Source organism: Tympanuchus pallidicinctus, unplaced genomic scaffold (genome assembly GCF_026119805.1).
Source record: "Tympanuchus pallidicinctus isolate F22 unplaced genomic scaffold, pur_lepc_1.0 scaffold15, whole genome shotgun sequence".
NCBI classification, from domain to species: Eukaryota; Metazoa; Chordata; class Aves; order Galliformes; family Phasianidae; genus Tympanuchus; species Tympanuchus pallidicinctus.
This window is the reverse complement of record NW_026294669.1, coordinates 5,182,036-5,205,159: the sequence shown is the minus strand read 5'-3', so window position 1 is coordinate 5,205,159 and position 23,124 is coordinate 5,182,036. Positions and strand designations below refer to the sequence as shown.

At 38.7% G+C, this 23,124-nt stretch overlaps 1 protein-coding gene across 7 annotated transcripts in view; it reads right to left on the bottom strand.

Moving 5' to 3' along the window:
* The window catches only part of LOC128077358 (von Willebrand factor D and EGF domain-containing protein-like), a 287,642-nt gene that overhangs the window by 152,076 nt on the left and 112,442 nt on the right, over positions 1–23,124 (bottom strand). For 2 of the 7 annotated variants that reach the window (XM_052676475.1, XM_052676477.1), the window contains exon 1: positions 11,354–12,554. The exons of 1 other annotated variant lie outside the window; for it this stretch is intronic. In XM_052676475.1, the coding sequence (XP_052532435.1) occupies positions 11,354–11,450 (97 nt within the window). In that variant the 5' untranslated portion in view covers positions 11,451–12,554. Of the gene's footprint in view, positions 1–11,353; positions 13,030–23,124 lie in introns of those variants that run through there. 4 more of the 7 variants (XM_052676478.1, XM_052676472.1, XM_052676479.1 and 1 more) reach the window with 4 other exon arrangements.

The window sequence follows — 23,124 nt, the reverse complement described above, 5'->3', positions numbered from 1 at the left end:
TTTAGTTTTCAAAAACCAAGACAAATTATTTTTCTACAGACAGCAGGTATTTCCTCCTAATGAAAATGGCATTATAGCATGCCCATGGTAAAAGGAGAGAAAAAAAGGCTGTGTGCAATTTCCCTGTCATATAATTGCTTGCTGAAAAAACACTCTGATGTGAAATTTTACTCCAAACTCAAATGAGATGCTCTCTGTTCTGTTTTACCACCTTGTGATAGGATACTTGCTAATATAGCCCTATGAATTTTAATTTTATTAGATGGGCTTCAAAACAGTAATGATTGGGGAGATGTAATGAAATGGAAAATACAACAGTGACAGCAGAGTAGCAATATCCCAGGCTGCAGGAAGTGTAGATTCACACAACAACAGTGGGTACAGAACAAAGGGAAAGAAGGTGCTTACCTTCAAAAGGTCTCAGATAAACAGGGATCTCCAGCAAGGTATCTTTGCATCCACTACCAACCCTTTAATGAGATCTAGGAAGGATCAGATCCTGGCTCTAGCCTTTCCAGTCACTCAGGTACACCGCTTGCACCTGAGCTCCCTGGGTTGGCTCTGCTTTCCCACCAGGTGCTCAATCACTGCTTCAAGCAGTGACTTAGCATTTCCACTACAGAGAGATTTCTCCAAGGGTCTATAGAAGGACAGTCTGCTCAGGTAAAAAGAATGTTTTGCTCCGCTTTGGTGAAATTAATAAATATCTCTCCAGAGAAGCTGTGGATTCCCCATCCCAGGGGGTGCTCAAGGCCAGGTTGGATGGGCCCTGAGCTGCTTGGAGACAACCAACTCCTCAGCAGAGGGGTTGGAGCTTGATGATCTTTACTGCCCTTTCCAACCTAAGCCATTCCATGATTCTCTGATTTCATAAGATAGCACAGGTGAAGTTCATTGGGCATTCAAGGCAGAGTTTGGCTCAGCACTATTTTCTCGCTCTCTGCCCTTTTTTATACTTTCTCAGAGCTGCCCAAAGGCAAAGCTTCCCTGTGAGTCACAGAGGCCATTGGGCATTTCTCAGAAAACTGAGAAAAACACCTCTTTTACCCAGATTCATCTACTTTTTTTGCAGTGGTTTGAAGCCCATTGCAGCAAAAGCAGGAGGACTTGAGAGCAGAGACTTGGGTTTCTTTTGCTGGTGGTGCACAGAAATGCACATCCTTCTGTGCTTTGTCTTCTCCTCCTGTCTAAATAAAACTGATATTGCTCTCCTTTCCCACTATTTTTTATAGCTAATGAAAAAGCCCACAAGACTGCCCCTCGTACTATTGTTGCTTCTATATAGTGCCTTTTCCCCACATGGAAGCCAGAAAGCACTCTTAAAATCAAACTATATGAAACAATAATTTCTACCAGAATTGAAAAACATGGTAACAGATAACAGTGCACTTTAGCTCCTGACAACACTTGGGAAATTAAGGTAGTTTTAAGGAGCAGGAATAATCCCAAGGCCTCAAAGAGGTTAAATGCAACAGTTCATGCAACAAAAAGCTTAACAATTCACATCCCTTTTATACAGAATTTACTCAAAAGCTCCATTTAGCTGCCTGCTGTGTGCCAACAGATAACTTCTATCCCCAGCTCTGGAGCTTTAAACCAAGTTTCCCATATTACAGCTTCTCTTCCCTTTCATGAGGCTGTGATTTTTATGAAGAACAAATTAAGTTGTGTTTATCTTAATGCAAAATACCCATTTTCTCTCTGTTAAGCACAAAGCAGTAGGGTAAGCAGGTTACTCTGTGCTTTTTGTTTTCCAGAAAAGGACTTATATTTCATTTAAAAAGTTTGACAATCTGCACAAGTATGAATAAATCACTTCTTTCTGCAATCAGATATCATTGAAATATGACAGTATTGAAATTTAATACACTTATTTTTTTTCATTCTTTAAGAAAAAAAATGTTCATAAGGGCCAGGTCTGACAGAGAACCTGAAGGACTGATTATTTAAAAAGCTGTTAACAAAAATGGTCACAGAAATTTGCAAGTTTGAAGAGCACCTTTGCTTTTTGTTGTTGCAGGTTTCATCTTTGGAAGGGAGTTTTGTGTGCATGGGTGGTTGGTTATACCAAAACCACATACTGATCAATTGAATGGTCAGTCTATCTGCATGCACTGAAACTGAAATTTTGGTATAAATTGATATACATAAGAATATAGTTATACTCAGAGAATGAATGAACCAGTGGTCCACTGAACTTATTTACACCTTTATAGCAGCCAAAGACATGGAAGAATGACATTGAAGCCCTCGTTCTAAGACGTATTTAATTACTAATGGAAAGTGAAACAGTTCAAATAAGAGGCCTACAGATATTCTCCCCTGGCATAATTGATAGCCTAGTTCTGAGGGCACTTGTCTGTGACAGAAGAGATTGATTCAGCTCCTACACACTAAAACACAACATCTTTCCTGTCAGGAGTGATTAAAAAACATCAGGCCGTCGGTTAATGCTTTGGGGTTCTCTCCATTTTGACTCAGTGGAAAAGTAAATTCTTAAATTGCTTTCAATTGTTGAAGCAATCAGATAGAAGAAAAACTTCCTGTGTGGATCAACAGCAGTTACCCAACCTGAGGTTGGTTATCTTTGGGAAGTCCCCCAGTTTGTAAACTGTTCTGCAGATGATCACACTGCAGATTTGGGCTGTACCAGCTGTGAGCTGGGGAGGATATTCAGCAGTAAAAATCGAGTTTAATAGCTGGATTTGCGAGGGGTATTTATGGTGACCTTCGTAATTTTCCTTGCAGCATTGCTACAGCACTAACATTAGCAATAATCACATGAAACACTTATAACAGTGGTGCCCACAGTAACGTCCTCTCTGCTTCTGTAAACCCATAACCATCTGTCCTACCTTTTCTCAGCATCGCCACGTTTTAGTTTTATGTTCAGTTTAGCTGCATTGCAAGTAACATAAGTATTAGCATATGTTAAGGTTATGGAAGGCACAGCTTATCCCTCTGTGCTGGCCAGCTGCAAGGTTTTAAATCTGAGAAACTCACTGAGAGTCCTTCAGAAACCCTGTGCATCACTGCTGGGGAGAGATTTCTCACTGATTAATGGAGGCCAGAATAAATTTGTCTGCTTCCAGCATGTTAAAAAATAAAAGAAAAATACACTGCCACAAAGACTAGACTTGGGAAGACAGCTTGTTTCCCAGCTAGTCTTTGTATATACAAGTATTTTTTCAGATTTTTTTTTTTTTTTTTTTCCAACCAGCAAAGCCCATCTACTGGAACTTCTTACAGAACAGGTCTTGGACTGTGTGAGCCCTCCTATGCTCTGTCCCTGGAGCTGCAAGGGCTAGTGGGGACAATGCACAAGGTCCCCTCTGTCCCAGCAGTTCCTAGTGAGAGTGCTCAGCCTTCCTGAGAGAAAAACCCACAGGCTCAGCCCTAAGACAGAAGATGAAGTTGTTTTGAAACAGCAGATGAATAATATTGTCAGGAGTCGATTAATGAAAGAAAGCATCTACACACTCGTGCAAGGAGTGCAGGTAATAGCAAACAGAACAAGAAATGTTCCCGGGTAAGAAGCATTACAAAGCAGCAGGAATAACTGTGGGTGATTTTCCTGACTAGAATATCTGTTATTGGGAAAACATGAAAAAGTAAAAAGCAGGGAAGGAAAGATGCTGGGTAGTTAGATTTATGATTTATATCACAGCTATTTGTATTGCAAGGAAGCAATCATGTCAAGAGGAGAAAATAGTTGTAACATTCCTCTGGGAGATGTATAGCTTTTGCTGGGCTCACAGCCTGCAGCTGAGACTCAACTATCCTGAACAATGTTTGTATGGGCTCAGTACCCTCACTCAAACACAGGCAAGGGACAGGGAACCTGCCCCTTAAACCTTTGTCCCTCTGCATTCAAGACTGAATGCTTCCACACAGCCATCATCTTCAATCTCTTTGTAACCATATCACAAGGCTATGCTAGACCTTCAGCTCCATGAGGAGTGCTTGCTATGAGTGAGTCTTAATGCTTTATGGGAGATACTGACCCGCAAGGCAGGACTGGCTGTATTCCAGTACAGATCCTACAACTCGAAGATAAACATATGGACTCCAGCCCAGGAACACCACAAGCTACCCCCAGCTCTCCCAGCACTACTATTCATAGAACAGAGCAAATGGCTCTGGGAATTGTTATTTTTATATATATATATATAAATATATATATATATATATATATAAATAAAAATATATAAAAATAAAATCTCTAATCCATTGAGGAAAATACAGAGCTGACAATAAGGTAGCATGAGTGAATCAAAGCATCCGTGTTCTGTTCTGAGGGAGGTTGAGTCACAGTCAACTAATTTTATAGTATAGTCATAGTTGATTATAGAGCAAATAATTGGCAGAAAGGGACAAAGGAGACTATTAAAAATAATCTCTGAAAGATGTTTTCAAAGCTGCCTTTTTCAGCAGTTGGACCAGATCAAAAAATAACATACCTGATTAATGCCATGAGTTCTATCCAATGCAAATTCTAAAGGAAATTTTAATTATGCAGTTACAAATAAAAGAATGTCAGCTTTGCTAGTGTATAAACTAACGACTGAGTTTTGTCTCCTTTTTCTCTTCATACCATTAGCTATAAGGTAAAACTCTGTGAAAAGTTTGCATGACAGTCAAACATCATCAATACATGAATTTAAACTGAGGTGAGAAACCAGGAGGAGCTGACATAAGAAAGACTCCTTTTTGTAGAGGAATGCTCTAGCTCAAATCTTAAACTGTTATCTACATTTGACATTAAGTTAGTTATTAGAACCATTAATTCAGGAACTTTGAGAATCCTCCCTCATCATTTTGCAGTCATCTAGATTATAGCCATAGGCATTTGCCTTTTGAGAACAGCAAACACAAGCTAAATGCAACTCGAGTAGTTAGTTAAAAATACAGGAAAAGTAAGACTGCCAGTCCAGAACATGAAATATTATGCCATTTCTTATTTCCACAAGGAATGGGGGAATCTGGGGTATCCATCAGCTAGTTTATGGAAGCTGAAAGGGCCGGTGAGCTGCTGAGGCATGAACAACACACTACGTAGGGACCATTTACTGAGACTGTCAACACACAAAGCTGCCAAGGGATAGTTGAGTTGTAAAATGCTCCAGCTACCACAGGAGATGCATTACATTATTCCAGTATGCAGATAAATTGCTATCAAGCTCTTGGAAGCTGCTTTGTGAACAAAACAGGGGAATAAGATAAACTTGCTCTCAATCGATGAATAATATAAAACCAGCAAAAAGAGCAGAGCATACTACTACAATCCCTCAACTATATTAGGCAATCAATTTTTTGCCTTTCAATAGGTAGAATATTCCCTCACTGCTCTCTGCAGATGCCATGCAGTGTGAATACAGCAATCAAAGTAATAGTTGTCGGAATAATCAAAATAATATATGTCAGAAAGAAGCAAGTAAGTACATACATTCATTAAGTAAATCTCCTAAGAGCTTAGCACACAAAGCTCCTTCCAGAATAGCTGTACAAACAATTGCACGCACTAACACATGGTTATAACTGTATTTCAAAGTCAGATGAAAAATATTCCTCAAACTAATCATTTATTATTATTATTTTTAGTTTCGCCATGAATAATCTCTTGTCAGGGCAAAACACACAGTGCAGCTGCCATCACGAAATTAATAAAAGTCATAACTGAAGTTAAACTACATGGCTTTGAAGAAAACTTAAAAAGCTTGGAAAAGGCAATGCTGTCAACTGTAATGGGCATTGGCAGCATCCAACACTGAATGCCCACCTGTGAAACAGCAGGATGCATACTCAGGAACACAGGAGACAAAAAGTTGGAACTTACATAGGGATGCCCATGAATACAAACTTGCAGGCCAAAGTCAGACAAATCAGTAGTTTGGCTGCTTTCAAAGCTTTTCTCAGCAAATTATTTAAAGTGGGATGGTACAAACCCAATTAATAACCTCAAAGGTCTTTGTCACCACTTCCACAGCCAGAACAGCCAGTCTAGGTCTCACACACACACACACAAAAAAAAAAAAGGAGGAAAGATACTGGAATGAAAGAGCTGTTTCCAAAGCTAGCTAATACAGCCAGAAATACTTCCTTTAGCTACAGATGTGCTCTTCAACAGTTCTATATAGCATCTTGGAAGGAACTGAATCCTTTTTATGACTGAAATCAAACGCGACACATCTCAAGTTTTGGTCATCTGAAGCATGCTAAAAGCTTTAAATATCACCATGTCTCACTCCAAATTATAGGAGGGAGATGAGGTTCTTTCAATATCTGTATGCCCAGCGTGAGATTAAGAAACAACAATTCAAATGTTGGTCCAACCAGGTTATTATAAATCCTAATCAGGGAGACGGAGAAGGGAAGGAAGGCGATAGAAAAGATAGGAAAGAAGCAAGAATCACGTAAAGCGGGGACAGTCACCACTAGATCCAGTAGCAGTCCTGTTGCAAGACATTTCAAAGGTCCAATGCAAAAGCAGCAGGGGGGGAGAACAACAGCAAGGCCATTCTTGGGCAGCAGGCAGGTAGCAGCAAGTCATCACAGAGCCAATCTGGGAGGAAGCAGCAGGACTCGAGTAGAGCCCGTCAGGATACAGGAATTCCGTAGCGAGGAATCTGATGGCAGACATCTTTGTTCTTCTTCAGCATCATGGTAGAGTGCAGAGCAAGTCCAAGAGGAAGAGAGGCAGGTCGTGAGGCTTCTCATGGCAGAAACCTCCTCTTCTTCATGAGGAATCTGTTGCCAGAAAACCTCTGTTCTCATGGTTTTCAATTCCTCTTTTATCCTTCTTCTTCTGCCAACATGACATTCCTGGGCGCTTGAGTGAGTGTCATGTGCAGCACCTCCTGAGATGGCCATCCTCCTCGAGATAAGCCCACACAAAAGACCGCTTCACAGCCATTAAGCTGCAGCTTATCTCTTTCTTGAGGCCCCTGGCCTTGTCCATCTGTGTCCCCTATTTTACAACCCTTGCTCAGGACATGTCCATCGAAGATCTCCAGACGAAGGATTTCTCAACCCTCGCCCACGACTTGCTTGGACTTTTCATCTGTGTCCCCAGCAAACTTTGAGACAATGATGTAAAAGAATAATCTTTTACACACCAGCAATGCTTTGTGTCTCCTTGTGCACAGCCACTGGAGTTTATAAGGAAGATGAAGAAAGGTTCAGCATTTCTATTACACTCCTATTTCCCATGTTGGCCTTTGTTTCAGTTATAAGCTGTGGTGCAGTTAACAGGGCTGGGTTGTGACCCCTGAAGCCTTGGTACAGATCTCAGTTCTGCCCAAGGATTTTCTGCATGACCTTGAGCCACTTCATGTCTCTATCCCATCTGTAAGATAGAATGATGATGCTTCCTCTGTGCAGCAATTTGTCTTGTCAATTTAGGAACAAACACTGATTTGTCTTGACTACTTGCAACTCCTATCGATTGCAAAGGAAGTTAGATGTATACAATACCTCTTAGTAGTTGGCATTTGGAGACAAAATAACTTTGAGGAACCGGACCATTAAAGTAAACATTTTGTCCATGAATGTCCTACACTGTTGTAAACAGCGTCTAATAAAATGATCCTTGATTTTAGTGCAGGGTAGAGTAATAAATAGCTGTTTAGAAGTTTAAAGAGTGTTTCACAGGTCAGTGGGAATAGGCAAAGCCTTGAGAAGCAGCCCTCTCACACCAAACAGATTTTTTAAGCCTGTATAACTTTGAAAATAAACATTAGTTTTCATCATCACATCAGAGGGCAAATGTATGAGCTAAAAATCATTTCTCTAACAAACACCAAAGCCCTGACATCCAGTGGGGACATACTGATGCTATGCAGGAGAGACATAAACATACTTGTGAGGTTAAAGAGATTCCTCCAACCTATATGGCAACAGCCACCCCATTTCATCTTCTTCATAAAAGCACTATCCCAGCAGTGCTGATAGCTTTGTCATCTTTCAGGTGAAAAAGGAGAGGAATGCAAAAGCTATCAGCAAACAGAAATCACTGTACAACCTTGTTACTAGCTCTGCATTGACTGCACATAATCAGATAAGAACACATTTCATTCCTGAGTCAAACACCACAAACTGGATTAATCCCAGGCCACGAGGCCAATGGGGTTACCTAATATTGACAAAAGCCTAAATAAGAGAATAGTAAATATTACCCTGAAAATATGTTTTGATTGTTAAAAAGAATTTCAGAATAGAAACATGCGTTGTTCCTTACCCTTTGGCTGTTCTGACTGCCTGTTAGCCATAAAGCCTGAGAGTCTTGGTTTTACTTTAAGAAAGCATTCAACAGGGTATTTTTTGGTTGCACAGTGCTGTAAATGTCATTTGGATAGAGTGAAGACATAGAGCCAGAATAATCCTAGTGTAATTTTTTAAGTCACTGGAATGTCCCTAACCAAGCTTGCTCACAACCTTGAGTGGCATTTGGGATCACAGAATCATAGAACGGCCTGGGTTGAAAAAGACCACAATGCTCATCTAGTTCCAACCCCCCTGCTATGTACAGGGTTGCCAACCACCAGACCAGGCTTCACAGAGCCACATCCAGCCTGGCCTTAAATGACTCCTTGGACAACCTGCTCCAGTGTGTTACCACCCTCTGTGTGAAAAACTTCCTCCTAATATCTAACATGAACCCCTCCTGTCTTAGTTTAAAACCTTTCCCCCTTGTCTTATCACTATCCACCCTTGTAAACAGTTGTTCCCTCCTGTTTATATGCTCCCTTCAAGTACTGGAAGGCCACAATGAAGTCCAATCAAAGGGTTTACCTCCTGCAGTAGGTGTATGCAGCAGGTGAGAAAGCTCCTGAATAATTTGAAACACTCCATCTGAAATACTTATGGGGAGACATTTTCCTGGCTCAACCCATTTTTGCTTAATTCCCAGCTCAATCAGACTTTTGCTGAAAGCATGGTAAGTTCATAACACTCAGATTTTACAGCAGAAGCTCAAAGATGAGATCATGAGTTGCTTGTGGGTAGTGCACAAAGCAGATTACACAGTCCGATTTCCATTTTGCTCTTCTAGGGAAAGCAAGAGCAGCGTTTATAGCATTGTAAGAAACACCGATAATTTTTCCATGCTAGACTATTCTCATTTATTTTCTTAAATCAAATCAGATCAGTCAGCTTATTTGAGAATGCAAATGCCAGCTGTCAGCACCCAGCCTCCCCATCCTCACCATCCTAACTCTTCTCTTTTTCCTTCACTTCAGGACACGCTTCAATTATTCTTATATGTTTCAGAGTTGGGGAAAGTCCCCAGGAGTGAAGTTGGAAAAAATTAATTGTATCTAACTTTACCATCTATGCAACACCTGGCAGTGTAATTTTCCAAAAATTCCAGTGGATTTTGTGAGCTTTGATGGCAGGCTGGTGCCTTTGCATGAGATGTACGCAAATTCAAAACTTTTCCAATTATACACTATGAAAAGGCTCCAGAAGGGACAGGGAACAATTTCATCTTGATGATCTATTTTAAGATGGATATTTTTGTCTAAAATACCTCCATAAAAACACCTTTTTTTTTTTTTTTTTTTCTTTTGATTGACTTATTTACTGAATTTCATCTTAGAAAAGTCTGGCAAACTGTGGTGTATCAACCCTCCCACATCTATGATTCACTCTGCTTTTCTGCCTAATGCTTCACTTAATCTTCTATCCAGAGCAGCTATGGACGTTATTGGTAACCCTTTCTTGTTCTTCAGTCACAAGAAATGATGCAAAACCCCAAATAACATGAATAACTGCAATCACTGGGAGCTTCATTCCCTAAAATAAGACTGCAGAAGATGATAAAGTTCTTTCTCGGTCTTTCTCATTTTCGTCTGCCTCCTAATGAGGCATCTGCAAAAAGCTGTTTGGTCAGACACTCCTTATTCATAGTTAAATTCTTATGGGATTAGCAGATTTGTTATACTCAGAGTACAAAAGTAAACAGCATATGGCTCTGTTAATATCCTTATAATGTCACCACACAATCTGTCAGAATGCAAACTTTTCCGAGCAGTTTTCTTCGAGTTCACAGTGAGAAAGAAAAAAAAAAAAAAGTCTTAAGAACTCTTCTATATCACCTCAGAGAGAGTGAATTGTTTTCTGACTCTTGTTCTGTATTTCCAGCTTAATAAGTATGTTGAAGCATAATACCTCCAGTAACAAAAATACAGTGGGAAACCAGTTACTTTGTTACAAGGAGTTAAAAGGTCATTTCCCCTTGATGAAAAGCTTGTTCTATCAGATAAGGTGCTGCTACACTCCATATCGCTGGCAACCCTTCAAAAGGATTCAGAAATTAAAAGCATTGTTTGAAGATAAAGGCGAGAAGGTCATTTGCCTTGTGTTCAGTCCTGCAAACCTTGCTGGGTGACCCTTTGATATTCAAATGAGGATCGCCTTAAATTGTTTTTATCTTCATAGAGCTAATGAATGCTGGCTGACAAACACCTTTAAAACCAGTCAAAACTCTCCTGGAATTAAAATTCAAAACAAATATTGCAACATGTTTCCATGCAGACAGAGTACCTCCACAAAATTTACCCAGGCTATACCTACAATTATGACAGCACTATGCTTTGGTCCTATGGCTTTTCTTGTTCTTGTTTTTGTTTGTTTGTCTGATTGATTGCTTTAACTCTGGTTAAACTCTGTTTTTACTGACTGAATAACATCTGACATAATTTTCAATGCGTTCTTGCAGTGGATTAATAAAGCTGAATAAACAAGTTATGTATGTAAAATCTATGTCCTCTTTGAGCCCTGTGCCTTGTACAGTGAAAAGAGCCTTGCAATTAATGCACAGAGTAGCAGAAAAACTACTTATGAACTTTTTACTGCCAGAGACTATATAGCTGCATATTATTATATGTGTAATTAACTAATCTGGAACATTGCTCTGATATACAGTGTGTGCACTCCTTTCGTTAGAGGAATAGATTCTGATTTTAAAGCTTTTTCTTCTTTTACGATTCATTTATGGGACAACATTATGATTATTCTTTAAATCTCTTGTAATTTTTTTGCAAGAAGTAACAATCTTCAGAGGCTCGCAACGTCTCTATTAAAAATAAGACACCACACAACCCTCCTCTAAGGGACAATAAACATTTTGTGCCATAAGCATGCCTGATTGTTGCTGTGACCTCCTTCATTACCTTAGAAGCTGTTTATTTTAACCTTACTTCCATTCTATTTTGGCAACTCTAATAATAGCCCTCTAACTCACATTCAATAGTAAATATAAACAGGATCATCTCAGTTTTAAAATACACGTGAACTCTGTCTCCCAGATGACTATCAAATAATTAAAAAGTAAAAAAAAAAAAAAAATCCTTACCTAATGGAGCTGACTCACTGCTAATGCCCAACAGGGGAATCCAGCAGAGGCAGGCAACAAGCTGGAGATGCTGGTGGGAAGGTAAGGGCTGCTGCATAGTGTCCAAGGCAGCTTTTATCCATGCATCTGCAGTTGCTTAGAAGTTAACTTTTGAAGTCCTAAACTTTGCAGGAAAACACATTAGCCTGCCTGCCTGTTGCAATTTCTTTTTTTTTTTTCTCTCCTCTTTCTTTTCAATCCAGTCTCTTGGAGAGGGCTTAACGTGTCATTAATCTCAGAATTTCCAAGAGGGAAGCCCTCCAGCCACACACAAACCACACTCACCCCCCCACACATACAACAGCCGAGCACATGTGTCCCTGCAGCTGCTTTCCCTGCAGCTGCTCTGATTTACACACTCCGTAACACACCAGCGCACACGCACCCGCAGAGGGTGAGAACAGCGCGTACCGCCAGGGTGGGTGGTGGGAGGTGAGCCTGCAGAAACTGGGGCTGTAAACCAAACCTGCCTGCTCATCACCTTGTCAAGACCGACTTCAAGTCACAACTTACATCTGACATCGTGTTTTACAGAGAGGAGTATAAAAATGCTAAAATACGCATATGCAAGTAGTTTGTTTTTAGATTGTGCTGCTGCAAACCTGTTACAGAATCACTCTGTCCCAAAGGTTGTCCTGGGTTGATGCATCTTTGCCTGCTATTTTAGAGAATCATCGTTTGCTACTGAAATAAAGCCTGACAGCATTTGGTCTGTCAGCTCTTCGTGAGAAATGAGACGCGTGCTTCAAAAGGTTGGAAAACAGAAGCAAATGACAGAGAAAGAATTCAGTCATTCGTGCTTTTCAATCACATTTCCCTTAAATTTTACCTAATTTTAAAGTGTTGCAGCATGGGTCCCTTTGAGCAGTGTTTAATTGTAAGGCAACCTATACTGTCAGTCTAAAGCATGATATGAAGAATTTGCTATTAAATCACATGCTGTGCTCTGCATTTGTGCCATTTTATTCAGGGGATATTGTATCCCCTCCCACTGCTCAGTGTTTTCCATACCTGCCAGTGTTTCTTTTCTCTGACTTGTCAAGTTTGATTATTTTGTGTCTACTTGTTTAAGCAAGGATATAGTGAATTGTCTGATATAGTAATAAGAAGTCTGTAAACAATCCACTCACATCAATACGAGGACAGTTTCCTTTAAAAATGTAAATAAACCATTAAAAACATTCCACAGAACATCCAAGGATTTCAAAGCGTTGCTCATTTGTTTTAACTGCATCCCTTTGAAGAAATTTACCACTGGGTTCTTTGAGACCCATAGGTTATTTGAGAAGAACCTTCTAAAAGCTCTGTCTTAATTTTGATTCTGGATTTAAATGTTGAAAAACAGCTGCTTAGAACAGTCTTATTGGATGAGCTATGTCACAGGCCTGAGTTACAACTCTACAAACTTATTAGGAGTCTTTCCTTTGATACTACTGACCCTCAGAATATATTCCTTCAAGTTCATTAAGACTCCAAACCCAGTTGTTCTAACCTTTGTTTCTAAGATATTTTCATTCATTTCCTTAACACAAGTGTCTGAAAATATTTGAAAGAGCGGTGAGGCCTTGGCACTGCTGCCCAAAGAGGCTGTGGGTTCTGCATCCCTGGAGGTGCTCAAAGCCAGGTTGGATGGGGCCATGGGAATCCTGATGTGGTGGGTGGCAACCAGCCCACGGCATGGATGTAGAAATGGATGATTTTCAAGATCGCCTACAACCTAAGCTACGAGTCTAAGATGTGTAACTCTAATGTTTAACTACAAGGATTCAAGAAAATTTCTGAAATCTATTGCAGATTGGGTTTAAATGAAAATACTGGAAAGCAAAAGTAATCTGCAACAAAGGGAGAAAGCTTTCCACAAACACTCCAGCCATTACAGGTCTTCTGCACACAGAAAAAAAAAAAAGTAACTAGCAAAAAAAAAAAAGTACCAATGAAAGATATTCAAGATGTACTGCATAGGAGAAAAGGGATGCTTAGATTGGCTTGCTTATGTCCTTAACTTTTGTCTCCTTAAGCAGGTTTCAACCAGAGGGAGAATCTGAAGGTGGATACTGCTGGTACAGATGACATGAAATCTTACTGTCCCAGGCAAGAAAGTTTCCCTGGGCTGAATTTGGCTCCCTTCAATTCCGGAGGACAAACAATTTTAGGTGAGACAATAACATGCAAATCCCCAGCTCCCAGCTCAAGAGAAGGCCTCACCTAAGACCAAAAAATAACAAAGACCTCCTTCCTCTCCAAATTATTAATCCATTAAAATAATGGGGAACTAAAGTCATGGAGAACCTGCAAAGAAATATTGCAGAATGTGCTCTCAGTTATGACACCACTAGCTTCAGTAAGAGGAAAAGTAGAAACTGCCCAGAAAGTCAAGGACACTTAACACAATTAGCTTCATTGTCTATACAACAAGACAACACAATTCTGAACACTTTACACTAATCCATCTTGCATTGCATTCATTTTAAACAGCAGAGATGAGTAAGGGGAGTTAAAACCAGCCAAAAGTCACAGCTGGGAGCTGGCAACAGCAGTTTAGCCTCAGCCAAAAATTGTTCAATGGATACGCATGTCAGATATTCAGATTCACCCCTTTACGAGAAAGAGACAGTGTTTGCCTGGAAGATCCCACTCAGCAAGCTGGCATTGTGGGGCTGGGAACAGGCTGCAGGAACTGGAAGGGCTGGAGCAGCCCATAAAGACGTGGAAGATGTGGCAGGAGGGCAGCAGGAAAAGCAGTGAGCTTTTTGCAACATTCTGCTTTTTGCTTCAGATGCAAACTGTACTTGAGGATGAGAGTGAGAGATAATATAATTGTAAAAATGCAAATAACTCAGAGGCCTCCAGAGATGCGACCTTCTGACACTTTATTCCAAATATGAAATGCCCAGGTTTCTGAGTTGGTGTAGGAATTTTAAGAGCTACATGCAGAAGTGCTGGGTGATAGGGAGGTTTTAAGAGATAAATCCCATCACTCATTTCTCTCTCTAGTTATGTGGAAGCATCCATCTACCTGGATCACTTCAGGAAGGAGATGAGACTGAAACATTGCGTCTCTTCCCAAAAACTGAGTACTACTACGACTTTTTTTTTTTTTTTTTGCAAGCCAGCAGAAAGCTGTACTGTCCTTTTTAAGCACAGGCAGTCATTAGAAACTGATCTAGAAAATGACAGTCTGAGTTTATTTCTTTCTGCTTCCTATGAGGAGTATCTTTAAGGCTGTCCCTTGGGGTTGCTTTCTTGGCAAGAGAGGATTCATTATTCATGGCTGGCAAAGATAGCATGACCCTGCATGTACATACACTTTGTTAGTAGGACAGAGTCCTTCAGAGGAAGAAGACATATCATTTAATAGCATAACTCTTTCTGCAAGCCCAAATTTACGGATTTACTCACTCCAAAACCCTCCTCTGTGCTTTTCTGTGTGCTTGGTTTATCTGACAGAAAATACCTGCCCTGTCCAGCGACAAAAAATAAACTCCTTCTGCTCCCATGATCTATACCTATTCTCTTGATATTGGCTGCCCAAGTCCAGGAACTTGCAACCTTTTCTACAGTTTCAGAAGAGGGGAAGAGGTCAACATAATTGATTTTAACCAAGTCCTAGCAGTCTCAAGCACGAGATCCATCTGCAAGGATTCTACAGAAAGGGACAAGAAGCTTCTCAGTTCTGGAATTCTCTGCTCTCATTCCTGTTACTCATCTCTGTCTGTATATATTGGATAAATACCAAACAACATTTTTATACCCAAAGTACAACATTCACTTATCTTGATAACTCAAACAACTATTCTTTATCTCATCACTGTTATTTCAAGTAAATGAAACTAAATGGGAAGCACTTTGTCTCATATTGTGTCCAGTTTGGAGAAATAAACAATGGTCACACAGTTATTAGAGTTGGTACTGTCCTCTGTTTAGTTATCTAGTGTACAACAGGCCTTTCAGTTAACAGAAGTCATTCTTTTTCATTAGTCTCATTCCTCAGAAAATAATATAAGAAGCAGTATACATAACTCACAGGACAAAGCTCTTCATTTAGTGAGAAATAACTGCCATTTTTAGAATAAATCATTATACAGAAGTATGCTTCTCTTTGCACAGCCCCTGGAGACCAGAGAGCAATTTGCACACTCAGCACGTTTATCCTTCAGTTTCTAGTTTCCTTGTGGGAGAACTCTAGTGGATTTCATTAGCTGATGGGCCAAACTATAGGCATTCATGCTCTAAAGAAAAGATGAAGAAACCCACTCATTTCTGTATTTTTGAGAGTATACAGAGAATACATGCTTAAGCTCTGAACAAACCTGTTAGAGAAATTAAATCAGTTCCATCGAACTATGTTGATGCTTGGAATGGGTTGAAATTGGATGAGATCCCTAATCTGACATGGTGCACACAAGCTCAGGGTGCTCAACACATATCTCTTGCTCCTGGTTTGCCATGTGCATTGCCCCAGCCATCTGAACTTCTAGGCACTGCACTCCCCTATTAAATTTGCAGCAGCACCCTTCTCCGATGCATTCTGTCACCAAGCCAGGTGACAGGATCTCAGTTGCCTGCAAGTCAGTATGCACTAGGGCTGTGCCATAAATGAGGTGGACATTCTTCACGGGAGCTCCTTATTTAACTGGAAAATGCCAGGCTATTGTAGAGATGTTAATATAAAATCACATCTGTAATACATCTCTGGTACAGAGTGCCCTAAGATACACCTAACAATGGCTGTCATTGTTCAGCAGCTCCACATAGAAAAGCCCCTTTTGGTTTGAAGATACTGGCAATTAGTAAAGACTGCTAAAAAGAAGAGTCCCGTGTTCAAACAGTGTATATTGGAACAGCTGGGGATTTCTGATCAGAATTTATTTTCAGAAAAAAAAACATGTACTTCATTTATCGTTCCATTTAAGTGAAATGGAATATTTGGTTAAAAAAAAACCTGCAACCAAACATACACAAATAATAATAATACCTACATTTTGATTGGTTTTCTTCAAAATTAGGATGAATAAGTATAGAAGTATCACAATACTCTTAGGGAGTGGAAATTCTTGTAACACTTTTACATTAGTGCATCAGTCCAACAACACAGGATAGAGCAGAGAAAAGCAATTGGATTTCTACTGATAAATGTCTTCGCCTGTTCTTCCAAAGCCTTTTCTTTACAAAATAAGAAAAAGTAGGAGCAAGAAAAACATCCACTTGTAGCACTGACTATGGACCCATTACACTAATATGAAATCCACTGTTCCTCTGAAAAATTGCAGACAAGATTTTCTCAGAGTCAACTTTCCATTGAGGAAACAGTTTCCTTTGAAACATCATCAGAAAGGTGTTTCCCAGGAGTTTCTTATCAGTGTTAGCAGTGTAAAGGTGGGAAGGTGCTATTCCTACCCTGAACCATTTCATTCAGCTTTTTACTGGAACTTTCCTCTTTGAAGAAATCAAAATCTTTAGAGGTGAACAGTGAGGTGCCAAACCCCCAAGATCTTCCAGCCAGGAGCAATAACAAGAATCAGAGCAGAACCACTAGGCTTAACAACAAAAGGAGGGAATTTGGCTTGGGCTGAAACCAGTGTAAACTGGTATTAAAACTCTGACTGTCCATATATCTGTCATCTCTTCTTTCATCCTCTTATTCCATCCTGGCCTTTACAATGTGATCTTATAAGAGGATGTATGAGAGCAGATGTTGCGTTCAAAGAAAGCCCAATTACTGTGAACAGCCTTGGCAGGGCTCTGCTCTAGCAAACCTGGTGGTTGCTTCTATTTCTTCAACACAGATGTTGTCTCTTTGACACTCTTAGACTGCTGAATAAGCAAGTGTTGCCGGGAGTCAATATAAAGCATTGTTGTTGTAATGGAAATATGATATAAGTAGTATTGAAAAGTAAACCATGACTAACTAGTGGGTGAATAACAATGTAAATCAGCCCCCTAATTTGATCACAGTTTCCTGCTTTCATTCAAGAAAAATGTTACAAATATTATTTCTTTTCAGATATTATAGATCAATTTAAAGTATTAATCAGGATATTCATCAATATCCTGATATAATTATTATATAATATATAGTACAGATATAATATAATCATCAGATTAACTCAAAGGATTAAGAGACAAAGAACCCAGCATAAGGACAGTTAGTTTCCTCCACAGGACACTTCCAATAACACATAGTTTTAGATTCTATGATGTCTCCTAGAAAAACCTCACTGCACCATTGCAGAAGAAACCAAGTCACATCAGCCTAGTTGTCAAATTCCCTTTCCTGCCACCTGTCTCATACACAAATAGGAAGAGTTTTAACAACTTTGTTGAAACATTTACAATGGAACAAACCAGAATTTTATTTCAAGCTCTCAGTAACCTGTGTTTTACCCTTTGTCCTTATCACAGAGGAAGTTGCATTGGAAAGGACAGAGATTTATTGTGAAATATTTTTCTTGCATTTCTTCATAGTTCTGATAGGTGACATTTTTAAATGTTTGTGCTTTTGGTACTTACATATAGTAAGTGATAAATTATATGTTACAACAACAATTTCATGAAGCTGAATTGCTTTCTTAGTGGATTTATTGCCTTGAAAGTTAGTGGATTGATAACAAGAGAATTAAATCCTCTCTTTATCCCCAAAGCAAGTATAATATGGGCGTTACAAATATTTCCCAAACCTATAAATCGGGTATGGCACCCAAACTATCATCCACAGGGACCTATTACTCCTTGTCTTTTTCCTAAAACTTCTTCCTCTATAGATTTTACAGCATACATCAACTACAAGAACAAAGAGTAGTAGTACAGCTTATTAACTTCTCTTTATGAACTTCTATTTTCTGTATTAAACAATAATTATCAACTTTTTGTGTTAGAACAGGTATGTAGGTAATGTTAGAAGTTGGTGGTTAGCATTGCCTTGGAAGGCAAACAGGAGCTTCTGAAACACATTTTCAGCCATGAACAGGAAAATCTTCACCTTTTATAGAAACAGTTTTTTCAAGATCTCATCATTTTGCTGGTAAAATTGTCAAAAAGCTCAAAGTAGTTACCAAGTTCAGCCCACCTTGAAAATAACTGAAACTAGAGAAATGATCATAGAATCATAGGCTCATTAAGGTTAGAAAAGACCACTAAGATCATCTAGTCCAATCATCAGCCCATCACCACCACCGGGCAGTTCTCTTCTGGTACATTCACTGCACTGATTTCAGTAATTTATTTATGTAATTTGTACACATCATCACATGAAAAAAAGCAAGTTATCAACAGCGAGCTCAGAAAGACCTCACAGGAGCAAAGAGCCAATTTACAGTCAGCCCAATCATTTATTTCTATAAGGCCTCCACTTTTCTGTACTCTCAACCAAAGTTTTTCCAGATTGCAGGTTTTCATCTTTTAAGATACGTTTAAAAAAAGTCAACTCATTACCATATTTTTGCTGAAGAAAATTATGTAGTGAAAAAAGCAGACGTTGAATAAAAACAGTAGCACTCCAAACACATTATTTCAGCTCTTAAAAATAAGAGTAATCTTATAAATTCATGTCTCATGAAGAGATCTCATCTCACTCACCTACCTGTGAAAACCTAGTGAAAAAAATTAATAGAATAATGTTTATCATAATATTTTAAAGTAAATGAACATTTCACTGAAGTTTTTATGGCTTATTTTTTCCCCTCCATTAAGGTGAGAATTCTCTCCAAATATCACACCAATTGGAGTTATAACTTGATTTTACAAACCTGTTTTGCTTTTTAGGCAATAGATAATGGCTGCTTTTAAATAATTACATTGCTTAAACACAATTAGTGTCTCTCAAACAAGCCTCCACCAGGCTATTTTTTTTATTATTATTATTTTTTTTTTTTTAAATGCTGCCTTCCTTTTAGCCCAACTTCTGTTATCCATGTCAAAGAGGACGGGCATTTTTAGGACCTCATTTCAGATTAGTTTTCCTTAGCCACTTTTTAAGGGACATTTCACCTTGAGGAAAAATAGCTCTTGGCTTCTAACATTAATAATATTCAAATGTTGCCAAGAGTCAGTTACTACTGTTGCTCACTACTGCAGTTTCTTTTCCATCCATTCATTTTTACTGGCAATATGAGATTTGCTGTTAACCACCCAACAATTCCTTGTTTGCTGCTTCTGAGTGTTCATGAAAACAGTGCAAATGTAGTAGAGAAAGTATTTCATTTTCCAGCTTTACACTTTATCTCAGCTCAAACTGATGCACTACAGGCACTGAAATTAGTAGTTTGCCACAGCAAATATCATGTAAGCATTATGGTATCTATTTATATAAAAGCAAGGAAAATGGTTTTGCTTATTAGATACTTTAATCACATTTATTCCTTCCGATTTCACAGCATTAATGTCACAGGTAAGGTTTTGCACAGCTGACTACCTATTAATTGAATACTCTAATTCAGCCTCCAATTCTGCCTTTTAATGGTTGAAAGCCCATTAAAGCACCTATTTCTCTAATAGCTGTGTAGAAAAGTTAATGTTTGTTGCTGTTTCAACCCAACTGAATCTTCTCCTTGTCTTCCAGCTGAGCACTCTGTTGTGCACTTTTTTGTTTGAGTTTGGTGCCAGAGCACCACAAAGCACTTTTTAAGTAGTATGTTGGTGAGGGAAATAAGGCATGCTTGCTCTGTGTGTAAAGCATCCACAAGTAAGTACACATCTAACAGTTTTCTCTCAGCACATGCTATTCATCTAAGATCAGTTATTAATATGAAATAACGACCTGCAGTGTCTTTACAAATTAAAAGATACCAATAATTGGGCCAAACCCTTTGCCTATTCAGCTCAGCAAATGGGACAAAGCTAACCAGGGTCTCAGTAGCTTGCACAGAAGATAGGAAAGCATTTTTCCCCAGCACACAAATGTCTAAAATACTCTGGTCCAAGACGAAGCAAGTCAAGTTACAGGACAGTTCTCTTTTTTCAACTACAAAAAAAGAACATATCTTTGGCACCTGCCAAGATTGCTTTTGACTTCCGTGCTGTGAGCTTGTAAACACTACAGGCAATGGCATCTCACTGAAGAGGATACTCAAGTGGTATCATTAGGAAACATGGGGCTTGCAATTCTTGTTACAGCATTTTTTAACACATTTAGTAGAATTGATTAAATATCACCAGCTAAATTATGACTAAACACCAGTGGCTAAGTTATAAAATCAGCTACCTTGATAATACTGTTTAAATGTGCTTTGCTCTTTTGAAGGCTTTCTGATGTATTACAACTTGACCATTTTTGTTAATTACTCTAGAATATGTCAACTCACAATGTTGCCTGGCCTAAAGTCAAAAAGTAATGAAGGCTTTGTTAAATAATTAGCCTTAGACTATAAGACAAAGTCATCCATCATCAAGTCATGGGTTTTGTTTTGCTTCCACTAAATTGTTTCAGCGTAATTTCCTTTGGTAATAAATCTTAAATCTGTGACATTCAATAACATCACAAAATACTGAATTTACTCTATGTATTTAAATGCAGGCTAAATGCCTATATGAAAACCAACACCTCGCACATCCCTTCGAGGTATAATGGATATAAAATATTTAAAACACAAGCTAACCTGTGCTTAGATAAAGAAGAAACTTCTCCAGTGAACCTGTTATTCCCTGGGTGCTCATTAGAGTTTGCTGAACTTTCCTTGGAAGCAGCTGGTGCTGGCCTGTGCTCAGCAAGATGAACAACAGCCTGGCTCATCACATCACCAATAAGCTTCTCACATTCACAGTGGGTCACAGAATACACATTGGTCATTTCATGGTGCAGCAGCCATTGTGTTAGCCATTATTTCAGCCATTGGATAAATGGCTTCTTCCCTGGGTAGGTAGCCACGTGTATTGTGCCAAGGCTGAACAACTGAGGAATAAGACATCAGTTACGAGTATGAGAAAGCTCAACAGCCATTTTGGGAAATCATGGCCCATTTTAGTGCATAGCTTGGTAAATCCAAGAATCTAACTCCTATTATACTCCTCTTTATTTAATTATTTGGAAGGTGAACAGATTAAAAATGATTCAGTTTCATAAACTCACAAAGTCATGATAGCCCATAGACTACTCAACAAAAAATGGGAATGTCTTGCTGCACATTTTGGTTTTCTTCAAACTCTGGTTCTAAGAGAGCCACTTTAATTTCAACAAAATTAAGCAAAGTTGATCAAAGTGAATTTTCCTGGTTATATGAATTGTGAAAACATCTTTTTCACAAGTTTCTCTGAGACAGACTTGCCAAAGAATACGTAGCACAGGAAAAAAAGGAAAATGATTTTTCCTGGTATACCAACAAGAATCCATGTCCCATTGTCTATCCCCTTAAGTCATGCTGATAGTGCCTCCCAAATGTCCCAAAGAGAAGATAAAACTTGAAAGATTCACATAATCTCTAGCTTCGTGGAATATACAGACAGCTTTCAGCCTACTGAGAGATTTTGATTATTTTGGAAGGTGAAGACAAGACATACACACTATCTGATCCAACAGCATGCCAAAGGCAGTGAGTGAAAGCACTGGTGGCTCAGAAAGACCTGTCAGGAATTTCCGGAATACCTGCAGAGTTTCAGCAATGCTTACAAATTGCAAATGTCATTTTGTGATAGACTGCAAATAATTAAAAATGGCTAAATGTACTGCTTGCAAATGGGGTTGCTGAAAACTTTGATCACAGACAGAAAGGAATTCTTTTAAAAACCTACTGTTAACAGTAGGTAAAAAGTTAATGAGAAACATGTAAATAATTAATTCTGCCTCTAGAACCAGAAAAGATTTGTTGTTACTGTTAATGGACTCACAATATAAGTTGTGTTCTATTTTCTGCAGCAAGTACTGGATTACTTGATCTCCATACCAAAAAAAAGTTATTGTATTGATATGGTTCTGTATTCTCAATAATAGTATTTTCCTAGGTTAACTAAAGAGACTTGCTTTGAAGACAGAAGTTCTAAATCGACATTTCAAAATAAGCAACACGTTCAAATAAATGTTTTCAGAAAACTATTGAAGAAAAACATGCAAAAAAGCCACTTGGTACTTGATATTTGCATGAAAGCTAATTGTAAAGATAAACTACTTAAGATTATCCACTGTAATAATGAATTAAAAAGAAATGTCTCCTCCCTCCACATGATGTTCTTCATAGTTATGTCATCAGGAGATGCAATACCCCTCCTTTACTTACATACAGAGTATGCAGATATCACATCTTGTGAAATTAAGTCAAAAATATGTGCAGGATACATACAGGAAGCCAGGTGTTCAGAAGAACCAGGCTGGTTTCAGATGCAATCATTTCACTACTAAACTGAAAATATACTCTGCTTACATTATTTGATAAGTATTTTGGCAATATTATAATAGCCTTGCTTTTGACATTATGATACTAAGTAATGCGATTGCTCTCAGTAGTCCTATTAAAATAATTTGTACAAGCTTGCTGGGTGTGTTGGCTGCAGAGTATTAGGAACTGGGTTGAGAGAGATGCACCACAGGGACAATGGAGATACCACTGCATCAACCAGCATTTAGCTTCAGAATAGGTAACAGGTTTAAAAAAAAAAAAAATAGAGCACCATCTAAGTCCTTTCTATGTAAGATAGAAAATCAGCTCTAGATACAGCTTCATTCATGCATGACAGGCACCAATCATACCTAATCATAATAAATGCACAGTGACTACTCTTCTTTTTACTACTGACAGAGAAAATGC